The 18,001-nt window shown below is 56.1% G+C and overlaps 6 protein-coding genes across 6 annotated transcripts; 2 read left to right on the forward strand and 4 right to left on the reverse strand.

Moving 5' to 3' along the window:
- Window positions 1-383: 383 nt before the first annotated feature.
- MKK02DRAFT_30602 (uncharacterized protein) lies at window positions 384-1,405 on the reverse strand (the record flags this gene model as incomplete). The annotated part of the gene is made up of 5 exons (XM_053088090.1): window positions 384-517; window positions 542-690; window positions 728-953; window positions 1,033-1,181; window positions 1,245-1,405. 5 exons carry the CDS (start codon window positions 1,403-1,405, stop codon window positions 384-386), a joined length of 819 nt encoding a protein of 272 aa, XP_052942652.1.
- A 1,271-nt stretch (window positions 1,406-2,676) lies between these two features.
- MKK02DRAFT_41188 (uncharacterized protein) lies at window positions 2,677-3,423 on the forward strand (the record flags this gene model as incomplete). The annotated part of the gene is made up of 2 exons (XM_053091477.1): window positions 2,677-2,931; window positions 2,995-3,423. 2 exons carry the CDS (start codon window positions 2,677-2,679, stop codon window positions 3,421-3,423), a joined length of 684 nt encoding a protein of 227 aa, XP_052942653.1.
- A 740-nt stretch (window positions 3,424-4,163) lies between these two features.
- On the reverse strand, window positions 4,164-7,584 carry MKK02DRAFT_35500 (ubiquitin-protein ligase; the record flags this gene model as incomplete). The annotated part of the gene is made up of 9 exons (XM_053089189.1): window positions 4,164-4,288; window positions 4,348-4,392; window positions 4,562-4,748; window positions 4,878-4,998; window positions 5,125-5,556; window positions 5,607-6,825; window positions 6,924-7,060; window positions 7,173-7,305; window positions 7,536-7,584. 9 exons carry the CDS (start codon window positions 7,582-7,584, stop codon window positions 4,164-4,166), a joined length of 2,448 nt encoding a protein of 815 aa, XP_052942654.1.
- Window positions 7,585-8,447: 863 nt separating this feature from the next.
- On the reverse strand, window positions 8,448-9,325 carry MKK02DRAFT_11561 (Mif2/CENP-C like-domain-containing protein; the record flags this gene model as incomplete). The annotated part of the gene is made up of 4 exons (XM_053085513.1): window positions 8,448-8,518; window positions 8,574-8,664; window positions 8,746-8,912; window positions 8,995-9,325. Coding segments are annotated over 4 exons (660 nt in total), but the record flags the coding sequence as incomplete, so codon positions are not given.
- A 4,435-nt stretch (window positions 9,326-13,760) lies between these two features.
- On the forward strand, window positions 13,761-15,074 carry MKK02DRAFT_30605 (uncharacterized protein; the record flags this gene model as incomplete). The annotated part of the gene is made up of 1 exon (XM_053088091.1): window positions 13,761-15,074. One exon carries the CDS (start codon window positions 13,761-13,763, stop codon window positions 15,072-15,074), a length of 1,314 nt encoding a protein of 437 aa, XP_052942656.1.
- A 468-nt stretch (window positions 15,075-15,542) lies between these two features.
- On the reverse strand, window positions 15,543-16,444 carry MKK02DRAFT_41192 (uncharacterized protein; the record flags this gene model as incomplete). Its single annotated transcript, XM_053091478.1, has 2 exons — window positions 15,543-15,914; window positions 15,995-16,444. 2 exons carry the CDS (start codon window positions 16,442-16,444, stop codon window positions 15,543-15,545), a joined length of 822 nt encoding a protein of 273 aa, XP_052942657.1.
- Between the last annotated feature and the right edge of the window lie 1,557 nt (window positions 16,445-18,001).

Raw genomic sequence — 18,001 nt, forward strand, 5'->3', positions numbered from 1 at the left:
GGTCACGTGACACATAGTTTAGGTAATCACCCTTCACGCCCTTGTAGAGTTGTAGTGGGCGAAACTCTTGGGTCTCTCCTCATCCTCTGGTTATTACAGGTTGAGGCTGAGGCTCAGGTCAGTACATGCATCCTCTGGTTATTACAGGTTGAGGCTGAGGCTCAGAATCATACGATTCTAACTGAAAGTGCGGACATAGGTGAGACCCAGTGAGGAACATGAGGAGCAATCTTTGCTTCCGTTGCCACCCAGTCCGCCACCAAAGTCGTATGTGGCTGCAAGCATGCGAACATTGAGGCTTTCTTTGAGCAGCAACGTAGTCCAATCATCCCCGTCATCACCCTCTCAGGCCATGGTAGAGCCATAATCAGGCTGTAGACCAATCAAAGCGGTGCTGATTTCGGACAAAGTGGTGTCTGACTTCGGACAAAATAGTGTCTGACTTCGAACAAAGGAGTGCCGTTCGTGGTCACAGATGCAGAAGCAGCGCCAGTGCATGTCCGCATGTACCAAAAGGCTACTTGAGAGCTGTAAGACTGACGCAGAGTCCTCCTGGCGGGACTGCTACTCAGTAAGCAGCTCAGGAAAGGACGGGTGGCGGAAAAGCTGTAGTATTTTTGGTATACCAGGCCTAGTACTTGGTAATACCTGCTACCACTGGATTCGCGGGGGGCGATACTAAATACCATACTAATACCAAGGCATATAGCTGGTATTAGTAATTTACCATACTAAGGACCATGGTAATGGTATATCAGCCTGGTATTTTCCCGTACTATTACTATTGGGGAGCACTATACCGATAGAACACTCAAACAACGACCCTTCGAGCGAGGCATCAGAGACAGCGAATTGCCCACCAACATCTCCGAGGTCGCGGACCTGATATCCTGCACAGGTATTGACAGCCTCCTGGATGTCGGTGGTGGAGATCAAGTAGAGGTTTCTGAAAGCTGCAAGGAGAGTCAGCGGTGACTCTTGAGTGTAGCCGAGCCTGAGACGGGGCACAACTTCTGGCACACGATTACTCACCGGGATCCTCGTAGGTACAGAAGAGGAAACCGTAGCGGGTCGACGATCCGCTAGCCATAGCTGCGGCAGGTGCCGCGTCGAGACGTTTCGCCATGCCCTTCACCGTGTTGCGTTTGGCTCGGCGAACGGGTGGATTGAGGGGAAGCTTTCTGTACATGTCAGCCTAGCTCAGGCTGAGTGGGAGCACTGTTGTAGTCGTCACTATGACTCACCGCTTCATACGCTCGGCATTGGTCATATAATCAACTCCGTGAAAGGCTTTACGAGCCGCTCTCCCGTCGATCCGCGCAGTCTGCGGCCACAGACGAGCGGGAGTAGATGAGACTGTAGAGAGCACCAGTGCTGCGAAGCTGAAGAGTATCGCGAGCTTCATGTCCAAGGAAGATGTGCAATGAGGAGTGGGGCAACCGAGAGAGAGATTGGAGAGAGGGTGAGGGATGAGTGAGAGGCGTCAGCAAACAAGATCTGGGGTGTCATTGCTATATGTCCTGCTCTCAGACAGTCGATCGCGAGGGGTGATAGGCAAGGTGACGCGGTGCATCGAAAAAGTGATTGACTAGGTGAAGGGGTCAATACGCAAGCGGTAAAAGCGCCTCGCAACGGAGATATAGGCAAGTCGAAGGTACCGGATGTCTGACTTGATTGGCATGGTGAGCTGACCCCAAAGCTTGTCGGAGATTGCTGAAAGCCTCAAAGGGACGAGGCCTGGGGTCTGTTGCGGAGGGACGAGGCTTGTGTGTGTGGGCTCGGCGGCTAGCGGCATGGCGCACCGAATCTCGGCTTCCATCGTCAGATCACGGCTTGCGGCTCTGGCGTCCAAGGTCCGGTTGGGACCGCTATGTATATAGTAGGGGTTACAGCGGATATGTGCCGTCCCATATAGCAGTCTTGTTGGGCGCAGGAGAGACCTAGGCTGTATCTGACTGCTTCATCACCTCCCAGTGCGCGAGTACCGATGTGAAAGGACAGGTGGGCGCGTTTCAAAAAGTTGTCTCCGATAAGCTTAATCTCGTGCCTGACTTACGTCACGATGATGACAGCGGTATGCTGTGGGCAGGCCAACAGCAGTACTCCAGCCTCGTATACGCCAGCCAAACACAGCCGCTAATACTGTACCAAGAGAAGCGGCAGCGCAGCATCTGTGGTAATGCTACCTCATACGTCGCACGATCTGACTCACCGGAGAAGAGAGCTTGCCCGGCACATACCGCAGGTTCACGGTGGCGAATCGCCGAACGATGATCCCGCGTCAGCCGGGTCCGTAGGACCTGGGTATTCTATGTAGACCCCCAAGAACTGGCTAGAATGACAGTCGCATGCATGTCAAAGAGTCTCTACAGATCGTATCGGACGAGCCAGAGGGTGAGGAATGAAGGGAGCATCGTGCTGATACGCGTATGACAATGTGGAGCGCCTCGGAGCTTGCCAATGAGTCATTTGACACTGCTCTGTGATAAGGACACGGTGTGACATGCGGTGCTAGGCATGAAAGGAATGCACTGATCGCAGTTCAAAACGCAGAGCGGACCGAGGGATATATGGGCTTCAGCCAGACCCCTCCATCCTGCCCGTACTCTTTCCCTTTCGCCACCTTTCGCCACTTTCCGCAGCTCCAGATCCATCCACCAACCACTATCGCCAGAGATGTCGACAATCCCTGAACCGGCTATGGACATCGCCACCAAGACCAATGTGACCCCCACTGCAAGTGAGACATCAATCCGGTACATTCTTCCTCACTGGAAGGACTTTGTGAGCCAGGGCCAGACGCTCTACAGCGGAACACGCTTCGATTTATCTCAAAAACAGAACGAGGTGGGTATGGTGCTGGACTCGGACGTGGCGAAGCGTGTCCTGGAGCTCGTTCATACAGACACTGTGGACTGGGTCAAAAATCAGGTGAGTTTCAACCGCTGCGGCGCTGCCCGACAAGCCTGGACAAGTCTGAGGCTGAGGCGACAGGCTATTGCAGCGTTCAAGAGGGCGACTGAAGGGACACATGACACCGGTTTCCATGAGACGGATGAGTGGAAAGTGTACAACGAGTCTCTGGGCCTGTTGGTGGAGGTGGCGGGGTACCTCGCGCGGTACACGGACCTCAATGAGCAGCCCGAAAATGAGGGCGTCCTCAGTCCGGCAAGCTGCCTTCGACTCTCCGAGACTCGCTTGGAATCGGCTTGGGAGGAGCTGCGGAAGGCGCAGGAGTTGGCGTTCGCGAAGGGGTGCGACTTTGACTCGATCGGCCGGAAGCCACAGCTTCAATGCGTGAAGGAGCTGGCAGAGTGCGTCCGTGACGTTGAGCAGCGAACGCACCGCTTCGGTCGGGACCTTCTCGGTCTCTACTGCAACTTGAACGAGGTTGGTGTTGAGGAGCCCAGTCCCGTTGAATAGGGAAGGCTGCTGCGGGGGCTTGACTTCAGCGGCTGACCGGTCTCCGAAGTCTTTGTTCCCGCTCGTCCTTCTCCTTTGTTTCCGAGACCGTTCCGGTGTGTATTTCATGTCGTTATGCATTTCTTGTCAATCCCGATCAGACTGGATCAGACTGTGAAGCATGCGAGTTATCCAAGTCAGTACGATGATAAGAATACTAGATTGCATACGCCAAAAACCACACAGATACAGAAAAAAGTACAAGTAGCTCCCTGCCTCATTGCTTTCGAGCCGGTCGCCGAAGCCAAGCCAAAGCCGATGCCGAGGTCGAAGACGAGGTAGACATGAAGCGTGTATAGAGACAGGAAGAGAGGAGAGAGTCGAGATAGTGGCGTGTAAGCGAGATGATCGAAGTATGTATGGGACGAGTTGGGGATAAGGAGGCGGGATTTGAGATGAGGCAAGCGTTTATTCGACACCCTGTTGACATTAGCTCGGGACTTGATGGAGTGCAGGATGAAAGAGGTCTCACGAAGCCAAGGGTCTCCTCTACGCTGTGACTAGTCAGCTTGAGTCCATATTGGATGAGAGATGGTAATGCGAGAACCAAGAGGAATGAGGGATGTGGCACTTTGCCACCCTGCCGGAATCCTTTCGCCACTCCCCAAACTCCGCCAATCGGACAATACCCTCACCGCCTGAACTCCACGACGAGGAGTGAAGCGGCTGGAAGGGGGATATACACAGCGCAGAGAGACAACTCACGCAATAGTCAACTTGTTCTCGAGAAGCTGGAAGGTAGGATACTGCGGCAGATCGATCCGATTGAAGCAGGTATGACTCTTGGGCAGCTGGTTGATCTCGCCCGCCTTCTCAATGGTGAATCCTAGGTATGTTAGCTCGTGTCCTCGACCTGTAGACTAGAGCAGGAGGGAGAGAGCTCACGTCGAGGTCCGTCTGAGCCCTGCAGGTCCTTAAAGCCGGCCAGTACTAAAGTCAGCTATAGCCCTTTCCGCACCGATCCCCTTTCCCCATATCCCCTTATCCCCTTTCTCCTGTGGCCCCATGGATTCCGCGCTCATAACTTCCCCACCTTCCCTCTCTTCTGCCAAGGTACACCACCCACCGTCCCGACTCTCCAAAACCAAGCCAGAGGAACAAGACTTATCTGGTATCCGACTCGTCCCCGTCGTAAACTGCAACAGCCTACTCTTCCTCTCGGCCGGCCACGCCTTGACAATCTGCCAAAACCACTCGACGACTTCATCGCTAGGGTTGTACCCGCGATAGTCGGTGTGCTTCTGCCAGTCGTCCACGTCGATTTCGGACATTCCGCCAATGAGCAACTGGGGTGTCAGCTCGGGTTCACCTTGAAAATACTCAATAAGGAGACTGGTAAGCGAGTAGGGGATGAGCAGAGTAGGAAGAGGAACGAGAAGGGCAAGAGGAGGGAGCTAAGTGGAAGCAAGACTGACCTCCAGCTCGCGCTCGTCAAACACGTTGATGAGCTCCTGGGGAATCAACTCGTTGAAACCCGACATGAATGCGTCGAACTGTTCCGAGACTCGGCGGGAGATCCGGTATTCGGTCACATAGCTGAGGGTCAGCATTCTCCTTCTCATTTCATCAAAAGACCCCAACACCCTCTACCCAGACGCCACCTCATCTCCTCAATCCCCCCTCACCCCTCTCCCACTCGCCACTCAATGAACTCGCACTCACTCGACATAATCCTTCTTGTTATCCTCCGTAACCTCCACGTCCCGTCCCCCAGGCTTCAGATCCACCGTCACAACCTCCCCAAAGTGTTCCTCGGTAATACTGAACGTATCCTCAATCACGTCCGTGATATCATTCTCCAGCATCCACGTCAATCCCCGATGCAATCCCGCATCCACACTTTCCAGATCCGGCAGCGCAATCTTCTTCTTCAGAATCATCTTGTAGAACGAGACGATAAAGTAGGCGTCGAGGAAGCGGCGGTGGAAGATTCCGAGTCCGACGACGCGACCGATGAATTTGAAGTAGTTGAGGTGTTCGGGGTTGACGCCTGAGTTGGGGTTGATTTGGAGCGTGTAATTGTCGTGGGCAGAGTATTCGAATAGACAGTAGAAGGGGTTGAACATTTCGTGCGAGAGCAAGAAGAAGAATTCTCTGTACTTGTCAGCTCCGCTCTCATGAGTACACTCGACAGGTGGACTAACCTTGACAATCCTCCATAATCCAATCCATCCTCCCCCTCAAACTTGATCATCAACCTCTTCTTGAGATCATTCGGGCTCTGCCTCATAATCTCGGTATAACTCCCCTCAAAGATACTCTCCCGCGACACCTTGATATGGCACTGCCCCGTGTTGCTCCTCAAAGCCGGCTGAGACCGGAAGTAGATGAGCTTGCGCCTAAAGTCGCGCTTGTACTGCGGCACATTCTGGTCGAGCGAGGACGGGAGACGCGGGTCGTCCCATGTCGTCGTCTTGGTATTGTGGTCGACAAAGTAGACGCGCGCCGTAGAGGTGAGTCGCATTTCCCAGCCCGAGGGAAGGGGGCCGAGCTGCGAGACGGTTTGGGGCTGGACAGAGAGGTTGCCCTGGCCCGGAGCGATCACGCGCAGGAGTTGTTGTCGACGCGGATCGACCCAGGTGGTGGTCCGCGTGTTGTGGTCGACAAAGTACGGCCGACCCTCGGGGGTGAACCGCTGCTCCCATCCCGCGGGCAAAGGACCCGCTCCGACCGATGTGACGTTGCTCTGAGCACCAGGAACGGCCGCGCCGCCCGCGGTAGGGGTGGTAGCGCCCGTTCCCGCGCTGCCGTGCTGGACGTCCAGCATGTCATCCGCGAGGGTACGCTGGTTGTGACGCGCACGCGCCTCCGTGGTCGACGTAGCCTGGTTGGCAGTGTTGCTGCTCTGGCTGTCGCTAGGACGGTTCCAGGTGGTGGTACGCGTGTTGTGGTCGACATAGTATTGACGCCCGAGGTGGTCGATCCGGCGCTCCCAGCCTTCAGGCAACCGACCGAGCTGGTCAGCGTGCGAGTCGAATTGGTGGCCAGGCGTGTTGTTGGTACCGGTCTGACCGGTAGACGCCGCCTGAGCAGAGGGCATGACGGTAGGCGCGCCGAGGGAGGCCGCAGCGACCGCGTTCGGGTTCTGCGGGAGCGGAACAGCCGCTGATGGAGCGGTAATGATGGGTGTCTGATTCTCCGGCTGGATGGCGGGTGGGTCATCAGACGGCCGGATGGACGAAGCGGGGCGGGAAGTTGCCGCCGAGGTATCGGCAGCGGTGGACGCGATGGTGGCGCCCGAGGTGGACGTGGACGGGCCGGGGTTGGCGATAGGGGTCTGGGTCTGGGTAGAAAGGTAGACGATGAGTTTGCCCTGGACGGTGACCTGGTCGGATCCCTTGCGGAGCTCGCGAGTGAGCATTTCTAAAAGTCAGCTATAATTCGGCTGTTCTTCCTTAGAGCTATCTCCGCGCGGCCGTTCCCCTCGACATCCCTTTCTGAACAGTGGTGAAAACACTCACCCTGCCCGCCAAGCTCCAGATCGATCACATCCGATACCTTCAGGTTGATGACACCCAAGAATCCCTGGTCCTGCTTCCGCTTGAACTTGCGCTGGTCAAAGATCTGAACAGCGACGACGGACGAGTCCTTGACGGTACTAGTTGTCAGCTTGATACTCGAAGCTCTGCTCCCTCATCAACTGACATGTCAAAATTCCTGTACGATCAGTAATAATTCTCTCCGAATCGCAATCACGGCCAAAAACTCACTCATTCCAATAAGGGTTCAGCGTCTTCTTGATGACGCTCGTCGTGTGGATCTGCTCCCCATCGACCGAGACGATCGCGAACGGGTCCGGCAGACGCAGGATGTCCCGCTTGATGAGCGAATCGGCAGCGACGACTGTTGGTGATAATGACGGAAGTGCGGCGGAGGAGAAAGGGCGGAGGGGTTCGACAAAGGAGGCGCGCGGGATCAGGGATTATCGATGAGCCGAGGGGGCGAGATGGAGAAGGCGATAACATGGGGTTACATAGATGGCAGAGGAGAAGCGAGAGAAGAAGAAACGTGATCAGCTCGGTCCACGTCCATATCACATCTCGACCGAAAATAGGCAGGGGAATAGAACTCACTCGTTATCCGGATCGACTTCTCCCTGTTTCCAATAATCCCATGTAGCATATCAAAGTCCCGATAGATAGGTAGCGTAGTAGCGAGCGGATGTGCGGCAGAGTCGAAAATAGCGAAGAGTGTCAAGCAGGTAGAGAGTCGGAGAAATAGAAAGGTCTTGGTCAGCACCGCCCCTTCGACGTTTCCAGCCCCCTCCCTAACTTACAGGTTGGCCCTGTTCGGCTGGACCATGTTGGGTTTCTCTACTCTCTCTCTGATCACGTAGGATACGCTGCTGCGTCTGTAGGCGTAGGTCGAGATGTAAGAGACAGGCTATGCTATAGCAAAATAACAACAGACAAGTATAGAGAGGGAGGAGCTACGATGACTCAAAGGACTTCGATTTCCCAAAGCGGTAGAAATCCAAGATCGGATCCGACCGCTTGCGATTCCGAGGCGGCCCCTGCCGCCGACCGCCAAAGGCCTCGAGTATGGTCTATCTTCGGTCTCTTGCATCGTTATATCTGCTCTACGTACTATATATACTCCCACCCAAGCGTCTCCTACTCATGGCCTCATATCAGTCGTCAAGTCTCATCATCAAATCCCAGGAAGCCCAGCAAGAATCCCAATCCCCCTTCCCCCCTTCTCCCCTCCTCCAGGCGTGAGCACTACCTCACCTTCCCCCTCTTCTTCCCCTTCGCCCTGCTCTTTTCCACAACCACCACCTCCTCATCCTCTTCCCCATCCTCCTCTTCCGCTCCCTCCGCCCCCTCTTCTTCTTCCTCTTCCTCCTCTACAGCCCTCATCGCGTGCTTCTTCCTTTTCCCCCCTACCCCGACCTGCGAGCTCGATGCCGCTCTATTGGACCGCTGGCTCTGACCCTGACTCTGGGATGCAGCCGCATTGGCAGCCTCCTCCTCTTCCCGCATCCGGATTTTGCGAGCTTGAGCAAAGAAGAGGACCGCGTCGTTCTCCGAGATGTTCTGGATGGAGTATTTGTTGCCTATTATCATATCAGCCATAATTCCAGAGCCCAGTACAAGAAAGCAAAGACTTACCTCGGGGAACAAGGGTCATACCGCCCGGAGCGAGGATATAGGACGTGCGGTGTAGCGTGATCCTGACGGCACCTTGGACGACGTAGAATGACTATACTGATCAGCTCATCCCCCCTTACCCAAGCGACTCTGCTCCTCCGACGGTCCAGCGTCTAGGCCGACCCCAACTCACATAAGAATTGTCTTTACTCGACTTTTCAGGCTTCATCCCCGTCCCCGCCGGCAATTCCAATATCCCCGACGCCATATACACATCATCCCCAAACACCTTCTGATACCGAAAGTGGCCTTCCCCATCGACGACTTTGGGGTTGAGTAGTCTGGCGGGATACATCACACCTATGCCCATCAGCTCCCCTTCTCATCCCTTTTCATCCCACCGACCCCTGCCGTCTGCCGCAAGGCCCAAAGAGAAACTCACGTCGCTCAGTCTCCAAACCCGTCTCGAAATCAATCACCTTGCCCAGCGGCTGCGTCATATCGTCCCACCCCGCTTCAGGATGCACCCACACCCCATTCCCATTCTCCCCTACCCCTCCCCCTCCACCGCCCCCGCGCCCGCCCTTCGGCCGGACACTCATGCTCCTCGACCGAGCCCGCCGGCGCTTCGCCGCGCCCGCAAGCGGCAGACTCTGCTCGACCGGAACATGCACGACCCCCGAGATTTCCGTACCGTATACCCCGCGCCGGTATTCGACCTTCTCGCCCCGCCAGTGCGCGAGCGGAGCGATATGTTGGCGGCCGGAACGGCGGGTTGTGAAGTTGCCTTCGACGCCATTTCCATCTGTCACGTCAGCTTTGCCAAGTCCAGTCCACCTGGGAGTATCCGTCTCAGAGGGTAACGCGTAGGAAGCTAAACTCACCACCTCCAATCTGCGAGATCCTAGTCTTCTTCTTGATGACCTTCCCGTCCGCTCCGCGCTTATTCAGCCCACCCGCTCCGTTGACTTGTCGAGCCTTCCCCGCCGCCTTCTTGCGCCGGCCGTTCGCCCTTGGTACATCTGCTTCTTCCCCCTCCTCGTCCTCATCTGCATCCCCCTCCCCATTCTCTTCAGCATCGACAGCAGCCTGCTCCATCCCCACATCCTCATCTTCCTCCTCCTCATCACCCTCCTGTTCTTCCCCATCTCCCCCTTCCGGCCCCTGCTCCTGCTCAGGCCGATCGTCATCCTCACCATCGTCCATACCCCCCAACTGCATCCCCTCATCCCCCTCATCCCCACCATCCAACTCCGGATCCATATCCGTCTGCCCGCCTAAACTCCCCCGTACAGTCCCCATCTCACTATCCGCCATCCGCCTCCAATTCGATTTGGTAGAAAGCCGACTTTTGAGCGTCTCCCTTCGACCCATCTCTACCTCCTCCTCATCGTCGTCATCATCCTCCTCCCCGACCCCACCTCCACCACCCGACCCACCCGCACCGTCCATACTCTGATCGGCAGCCTCCACGTCCTCCTCCTCGTCTGGATCTTGACGCCCCTTCTTTTTGCCCTTCCCTTTATCTTTATCCTTCCCAGTTTCTTTCTCCTTCGCCTTGCCCTTTTGGTTCGTCTTCGACACCTCCGGCTCCGGCTCCGGCTCAGCCTCAGGTTCCGGCTCTGGCTCCGGCTCTAGACTATCGCCACCCCCACTTCCGCTTCCGAAATTATCCAGCTCGGCGTCGATATCGATATTCATATCCGGCCCCAGCTCGAGGTCCAGATCGAGATCGAGATCCATATCCTGCTCCCCCATCCCGTCCGTTGTCGTTCCCATCGTGGTCCGCCTAGACCCCCAACCCGTCCCGCTTGGTGAGGCATGGGCATGAATGTTGACGCTTGCGCCGGCGCCAGCACCGAGGCCGGAACCTGTGGTGGGCGCAGTGCCTGGAGCAGGTGATGGTCGATACCCTACGCCAATGGTGGATCCTTTCCGGCCCGCCGCGCCGCTGGCATTGTTGGACTTGAGGTTCCGGCCATACGTCCTTGGGGAAGCTGTGGAGGGGGAGGGAAGGGAAGAGTAGGCGGCGGTTGGGGTACGAGGGGGGAGCTGGGAGCCGGAGGGGAGATTGATGGACGTGGGGGTTTCTGGACGTCAGCTTACATGGACCTCCTTGGGGCAGAAGTGGACGTACTGGACTTGAACATCGGTGCTCGGGGTATCTCGGGCTCATCTGATCATCAGCAACGACTCTACTTTACCTGTGATACACTCTAATTGACAACCGTACCATCATCGAAATCATCCCTCAGTAACTCCCTCCCACCCCCCGGTCCAAACGTATCGTCCCCATCCCCATCCCCATCATCCAACTGGCTCATCCTCCTCCGCGTTGCACTGCCTGAATTCGCCCCCGATGGTCCACCCGGTGTTGACCCATCTCGGCGCGTATGCCCGGTCTTGCCCGTTCCGGGTGCACTAGGGGAGGAGCGGAAGAAGTCGGCGGGATTTTCAAAGCCGGTGGAATCGCGCCGGACGTCTGTGGGCATGGCGGTGCCGGTGCGACTGGGATATCAGCTACAGGCTCTTCATTAAATCATCGTACAGTATCGTCAGGTGATCATAGGCAAGAGAGGACCAGATGAGGCTAGTCGGAGAGGGCTGACTCACGTGCCAACATTCTTGGGGTCGGGATTGTACTTGGGATGCTTGGACTCGGTCCGTCTCCGACTTGGAGTCATTTGTGACATCTTAACTCGAGCTCTGGACAGGACCCCGGCGATCTAGACAGTCTGATGGGCGTGATGAGGGACAGCGAAGTAGGCGGTCTGTCAAGGTAGAGGGACACGAGGAGGAAACGAGCGGTTCAAGTCAGGCTGACGATTTGCCCTGACCAGTCGACTGTGCCAAATCGTGCCGTACGAGGCGGATTGACCTGGACGGTATACAGATCTAGCCGCTGCTAGAAAGCGTGCTGGCTGTGTGTATATGGAGAGCAGGCGATGACTATAGCAAGATGAATGCGAAGTGGGTGAAGCTGAAGCGGAGGTGGCTTGTTGACGCGCGCGATTCAGAGTCAGGCACACGCCACGTGGCGCGTGAAAGTGGCGCCAGCTGCAGGCAGGATGAAACACGTTACGGCATGATACAGTGCCACTATCAAGGCTATGGAGAGCGCTGTGAGCTGCTGCGTTGGGGGAAGTGGGCAGATTGGCAAGGGATGCATAGGGTGGCACATGTAGAGGAGTATGTTGCATGGAAGTTATCCAAGCGAGGCGCAGCTGCAATCCGGTACGGAACAGGGAAACAGGGCGAGATGATCGAGGTGTGTTCGGAAGGGCTATCAGGGGGATCGAAGGGAAGCCGAGGGAGAGTATAAAGCCATCGACGTGGCTGACGTCTTTGACTTCAGGTGGGAAATCAAGCTTGCGATATGTCCCAGGCGGTCCGCCAAGAGCTCAAAAGAGTTCTGAGCCAACCAAGCGGCGTGGACTGCAGGTTCGCTTGATCCACCGGATAGTCGAAGGTCGCTCTTCGTGGCGTTGAGGTCAGACTGTGACCCGCTCGAAGCGTTCAGGACGTCCGCCAGGTTGCTCAACCCCGCATCGAATTCCTGCAGACCATCTTTTGCCTGCTTGGCATACCACAGAAACTCCTCTGTCGCTTCAGCTGCGCCCTTTGGGTGCAGAGAGCCTGTTTACATCTCGGAGAACTGTTCCTCCGTCGGCATGTCCCTGATCGCACTGACGAATTGAGCCAGGGTGCTTTCGAGCAGGCCCTGTCCGTCGCTATTGACCAGATTGGGCTTGAGCCGCATTTCATCCATCTCTGACGTCACCTGAGCTCATCAGTACATGTCAATGAGGACGGTATCCAGGCCGAGGACTCACGATTGCGCGGGCGGTGTTTGAGCCGCAAGGGTTCCTCCCGGCGAAAGCCAAGTTGTACAGGCTGTCCCGACCCTTCTTGGTCTGCCAGATCGAGACTTCTCTCTCCTTCGTCTCTGTCGGCTTGATCCCGTCCGTAATGGTCGTCCATTGTTTCTCAGAGTCGACAGTGGGCTCAAGGCACAGTCCACACGTCTGTGTAAGCTTGACAGCATCTGAAAGCTCGCCGATAGTCTTTTGTAACTCCTGGAACATGTCCAGAACTTCCGCGTCCGTAGGGGAGAATCTTGCTTGCAGAGCGCTAACCTGGGATGGCAGCTTTGCGGTAAGAGCCGAGGCATCGGAGATGCTGGTGGGGGATGCAGACGTTGTGGGGTCGGTAGTCATCATGGTTGAGCGATCGGATATGAGGAAGATGGATAGGGTCTGTATGTCAGAGCTACCAAATAGGCTGGCGACGAGGAGTGGGAGGCTGGTCGCGTTAAGCCTGGGGGATGAGAACACCCTGATTCGCATCGCCCGCCGCTTTCCAGGCTGCTGCCATGCACGCAGCCGCACAGATGCACAGTAGCTGGTCAGAAGAGTCTCACTCACTGAAGTAGGTTCTGGTTTGGAAAGTGGCGAGTGGTTGTAGTTGAGAAACAAGAGGGGCATCTATCAGTCTATGTAGTCGTGCTGCTGCCTCTGAGAGCGTCGCAATCTAGCGCCTCCTTTCACACTGTGCACAGCACTTAGTCTCTCCCGCCCTGCTCGTCTCGAGCGCGTAAGAGCGGACACTCCTTTCCAGCCTACCCCCTTGTGCGCCTGATCACGCCATCCATCTTCCCCTTTGACCCCCCTCCGATCTGCCCGACCCTACATGTGTGGTCTGGAGATCTGCCGCAGTCCCCTCCACGCCATGGCACAGACGCTGGACTGATATTGAGGCGGGGTGGGAGCGATCCCACCTTTGACATCGCTCCCCCAGATTGCGCAGAACGTGTACGTATGGCGTGATACCTAGGCCTTCTTACGACCTCTCGGGTCCCTATCAGATATCACGAGAGGACCAATCTGCCTGCTACAGCGAGGGGTGATCTTTAAAGGAGAAGTGCTCTTTTAGCGTATCAGAGGGCCGGGACAAGGGACGACAAGCTGCATCGCCGCAAGGCGAGCAATCCTACCCGTTGACTATACCATGCATCCCCTCCCAACCGATCCGCTCCTTTCCCTCAGTCAACCCGCACTCGCGCACCACATTAACCAACATCCCATCGAGCAGCAACCTCTGGTGCATACCCACACCTGATCCCATTGCCGAATACTCATCAAGCACCCTCCACTCACTCTCACTCAGGACGATCTCATACACCTTCCCATTCTAATATACCGCTTCACCATGTCTGACACCTGCTCTACTCCTTCTCCCCTCACGATTCAGCTCTTTGACCCCGACCGCCCCGATCACGTCGCTTTCCTGAGGTCCTACTGGAAGAAGAACGGAGAAGAATTGACATTGTTCTCCCAACAGGTCCCCAGCTCTTTCGACGACTTAATCACAGCCGCAAGCAAGCACAATCAGCTCCAGACCCTTTGGGTGGCGGAAAAGACTTCTCGCTCCTCTGATGAATCACCTGATCAGTCGACGGTGGTTGGACTGCTCGCCATGGTGAGAGATGCCACAATGGTCGACCGGTACGGTCCTTACGCCTGCACATCGTTACATCACTTTGCTCCGGATCACGAGCACTCAGCGCTTCACATCGCCGGGGAGTTATTCCAGACGGCCATATCTCGTGATCAGGCCACGCAGATCCCGCGCGAGAGTCTGCGCATCCGTGGCAATCGCGAGAACGGGTCCCTCATGGTTCATGGGTGTGACAAGGGATTCGTTCGGAACCCCATGTCGATCAGAGGCTCGTGGTACTACTCCAAGGTGATGATGGGACCGGCGCCAGGAAGCAATGCCTGGCGCACGGTTGCGGAATACGTTCGTGCGGGATGGCCGGATGCTGCGGCTGATACAGACTCTGGCTCTGGCCTGGCACCGGATCCGCGTCTCCGATTCAGACGGATCGAACTCGATCCGGGTCCCGTCCCCGAAAGCGATCTTTTGGTGCTCAGAGACGGATCAGCACACGCATTGATGGGCGAGATGGGCGTAAAGCTCAGTGATCGCAGGCATCCCGCCGTCTCTGCGAAACTCTTATGTTACATCGAAGAGAATGTGTCCCGCTGGACGCAGCCTGCCCCCGCTGATGAGGAGCGCACTGTGCTCATCGCCGAGACCGTGACCGACACCACCGATGACGGTCAGATCACTACGCAAATCGGTTGCTTTGTCGGTCTGACCAAGATCAACAAAAATTTGCCCTCACTCGTGAACGAAGAGGACAGCAAAAACCCTCTGTACCTGATATCGAAGCGTGCCTTGCCTCCGGTCAGCACGACTGACTTCCACGTTCTCTACCTGAAGACCGGATATCAGGATCCAAAAGCCATGAGGGAGCTCGTCAGACGTGCAGTCGAAGAGGTTTCTGAAGGGAGATTGACCTGCTCAAATTCTGATTACAAGTTGCCGTGGAAGGAGAGCTTGATCAATTCTGGTTTCAACATGGTCCGGCCGGCGACTTATTGGAGCAATACTCAGGGCGTACGACACACGTTCTGCGAGTACGAGCTGGACAAGGTTCAGTCTGTGGTACCGAAGTGAGGACGTAGTACACCCAGATTCTCAGCGATGAACCGAGACCGGAGCATGTACGTACCACCCTTGTGGAAGTGCCAAAGAGGCAGAGATACACATAGTCATCTGCGGACCACTAATCCTGCTGTCAACACCCTTGCTCGTCACCTGGGTAGTTGTGGGGACAGCTTCCCCAAATCATGACCCAGCAATCGGAGCTAGAGGGTGTGTTCATTGATATCCGCTACGCCATGCTTGAATCTGAGGCTCATGATGCTCCCGGTAGGAGTTCTGTCATCGTTCGCAAGTAGGATCATCGCAGCTGATTGTAGATTACGGTCCAGTAAAACTCGCTCAAAAGCTGTGCATGTACCAGAGTAAGGGAACATAATCAAGGTGAGGGGTATCGTGAGGGATGATAGAGTATGAGACAATTAGACGGTGAATTGAGTCAATTGTGCGCGACACCGGCGGGGCACGTGTAGGAGGACAGCATCATCTGGGAACACCAGGCTTTTGATACAAGCCCTTCAGCACCCCCAGTTTGTTCGCCAGAGCCTCAGTCCGCTCAGTGACAGCTTTGGTAGCGGATTTCAGGTCAACGGCAGATGTCATCTCCGAGTCGTACGCAGTCCCCAGTGTAGCCCATACTCCCTCGAGGGCGGTGTAGGCGTAGTCGATGTTCCGGTTTGCGGTGACGATCGGCCCATACAAGCGCCACGGGATGCGACGCTGGGTCTGGGTGTCGAGTGCGGGACGGGCTCGGGAGGACTTCACCAAAAGGCGGGCCAGGTCTCGGGTGGCGGCCCAGGAAACAGAAGTGGCGAGAACTTTCCCGTCCAGAAGGTCCCTCATCCCGCGTTGGAACTATTATGTCAGGGAAATGTTTCGCACAGCCAGAATATCGGTTGCAGCCATACTAGCGCAAGACCTGAATGGCAACTCACCTGACTGGCGGGCGACGAACCGGCGCAGGTCGAGTCCTCGTACCACCTGGTCACCTCATCCAGCCGGTCAAGGTCGGCGCTGTTCAGCCAGAATGGCTCATGTGCGGACGCCTCATCAGGCAGACTGCCAGGACTTGCTGGGTCTGTCGCCCAAAGATCCACGAAGCTCGGAAAGGCGGATCTCAGCGGTTGATCGGCCGTGCACTCCTCGCCGAGCTCGCATGGCTTGGTCTCCGATGCGGCTTCTGTTGCTGGGGTGCACGAGTTGAGCAAGTCGGAGATGGTGCTCAGACTCGCGCCGACTTTGTGGAACTCTTTCAGGATGGCGAGAGAAGCGTCAGATGGCGTACCGGTCAGAACAGAGGATTCCACGAGGCTCGTCATCGTCCTCAAGGCCTCGATCTGCTTCTGACCCTGTTTGGAGCGAGTCGTACGGTCCGTCGGCGGCATTGCGGTCTTCAAGAAGTGCGTCGGAATTTGGTATAGTGCAGTCGCAGGGAGTCGTTGTTGTTATCGTAAGCGGGGATAGATATGGTATGTTGAGAGGCGACGGGTCAAATCGGGTGGCGCAACCCAGCTATATATACCCTCCTCGCGCGGGGGTCCCGTCTGGAATGATCGAGGGTCAGCCACCTGCAGGTGATATCCTTTCTATCATGCAGCTGATGGCGTGCGCTGACGTCTATGAGCCGCTCTTTATTGTGAGTCTCCCCAGTTAGCCTTGTGTACCGCTATCTTTCAAGCTCCTTTGACGAACCCCTGGACGCTCCCCTACGGCAAAAGACCTTATCGCACGCATGAGACCCCTGGACCGGTATCGCAAGACGCAATCGGGCGCGGCTGAAGTGGCGGAGAGGCGGCTGGCCCCTTGTATCCTCAGTCCAAGATTGTGCGAGTCAAGCCAAGTATATAGCAGCTTCGAGGACGATGAAGCAGAGATGTCTATCAGCCGAGGCTGTGTAAAGCTCTGCGCGAGCGTGGATCAGAGATACCGCACCCCAGACACGTCAAATCAGCTGACGCTCGCACCATCTCAGTAGTCATGTACCTCAGTGTCATATCCTATCAGCGGAGAGAATCATGAATTGGGGTCATGCAATGGTCAGTTGTTCAGATGAAACAAAGCTGCACCCGCCGAAAGAGGCGCATCGCAAATCGGCTCATCACGGCTATAAGTACATCGAACGATACCTGAGAGTCTAGCAGAACCATGGACCTCCTTCAACTCTCCGACGGCACCAATAAGCAGCATCTCACGGGCCGGTGCTGCCGTCCGTGGCGCGCTGAGGAGTCGTCATGCTGTCGGCGGCGATGTCGCAACATTTCTTCCCGCTGAACCGGCCTGTTCCGCTGCACCTTCAGCTCGTGAGCATCAGACGGACTTACGGGGGAGCACCACTTCCCACGGCGGCTTCGATGGAATCGGCAAAGCGCAAGTATGACGGCAGGGCCTTGAGCCAGAGAACCAAAGGGAATTGACTGCTAAAGCCGTCCTTCTGCGCCTCACGGTACGAAAGCACATAGTCACTCCACTCAGATTTCTTCCCGAGGACGGCATCCGTCGGGTTCTGTTTGGACGCCTCTGTGATCCCGATCAATACATCCGTTGGACATCCAATAAGTCCATCCGCGAAGTTCTTGAGGGAGGCGGTCAGCATCGTCTGGAAAGTGCAGCATCAGCAGCAGTGGCGAAAGTGGGAGCGGCGGAGGTGTTGGTGGACATCTTGGCTGGGCAGAGTGAGTGAGTGAGTGAGTGAGTGAGTGAGTGAGTGAGTGAGTGAGTGAGTGAGTGAGTGAGTGAGTGAGTGAGTGAGTGAGTGAGTGAGTGAGTGAGTGAGTGAGTGAGTGAGTATGTATAGGTCTCGCCGGATGGGATTGTGGTGATGGCCAAAAGATCGTGAGATAAGAGGTGGATGAGGGAACGGGGGAACCTTGACCGTAGTTTCATACTACGCCATCAGGGTTGAGTATACCGTCGAGTATCCTTTGATGTACAGGGGTGAGCCA

The sequence above is a fragment of the Dioszegia hungarica genome, assembly GCF_025882075.1.
Source record: "Dioszegia hungarica strain PDD-24b-2 chromosome Unknown MKK02contig_25, whole genome shotgun sequence".
Lineage (NCBI taxonomy): Eukaryota > Fungi > Basidiomycota > Tremellomycetes > Tremellales > Bulleribasidiaceae > Dioszegia > Dioszegia hungarica.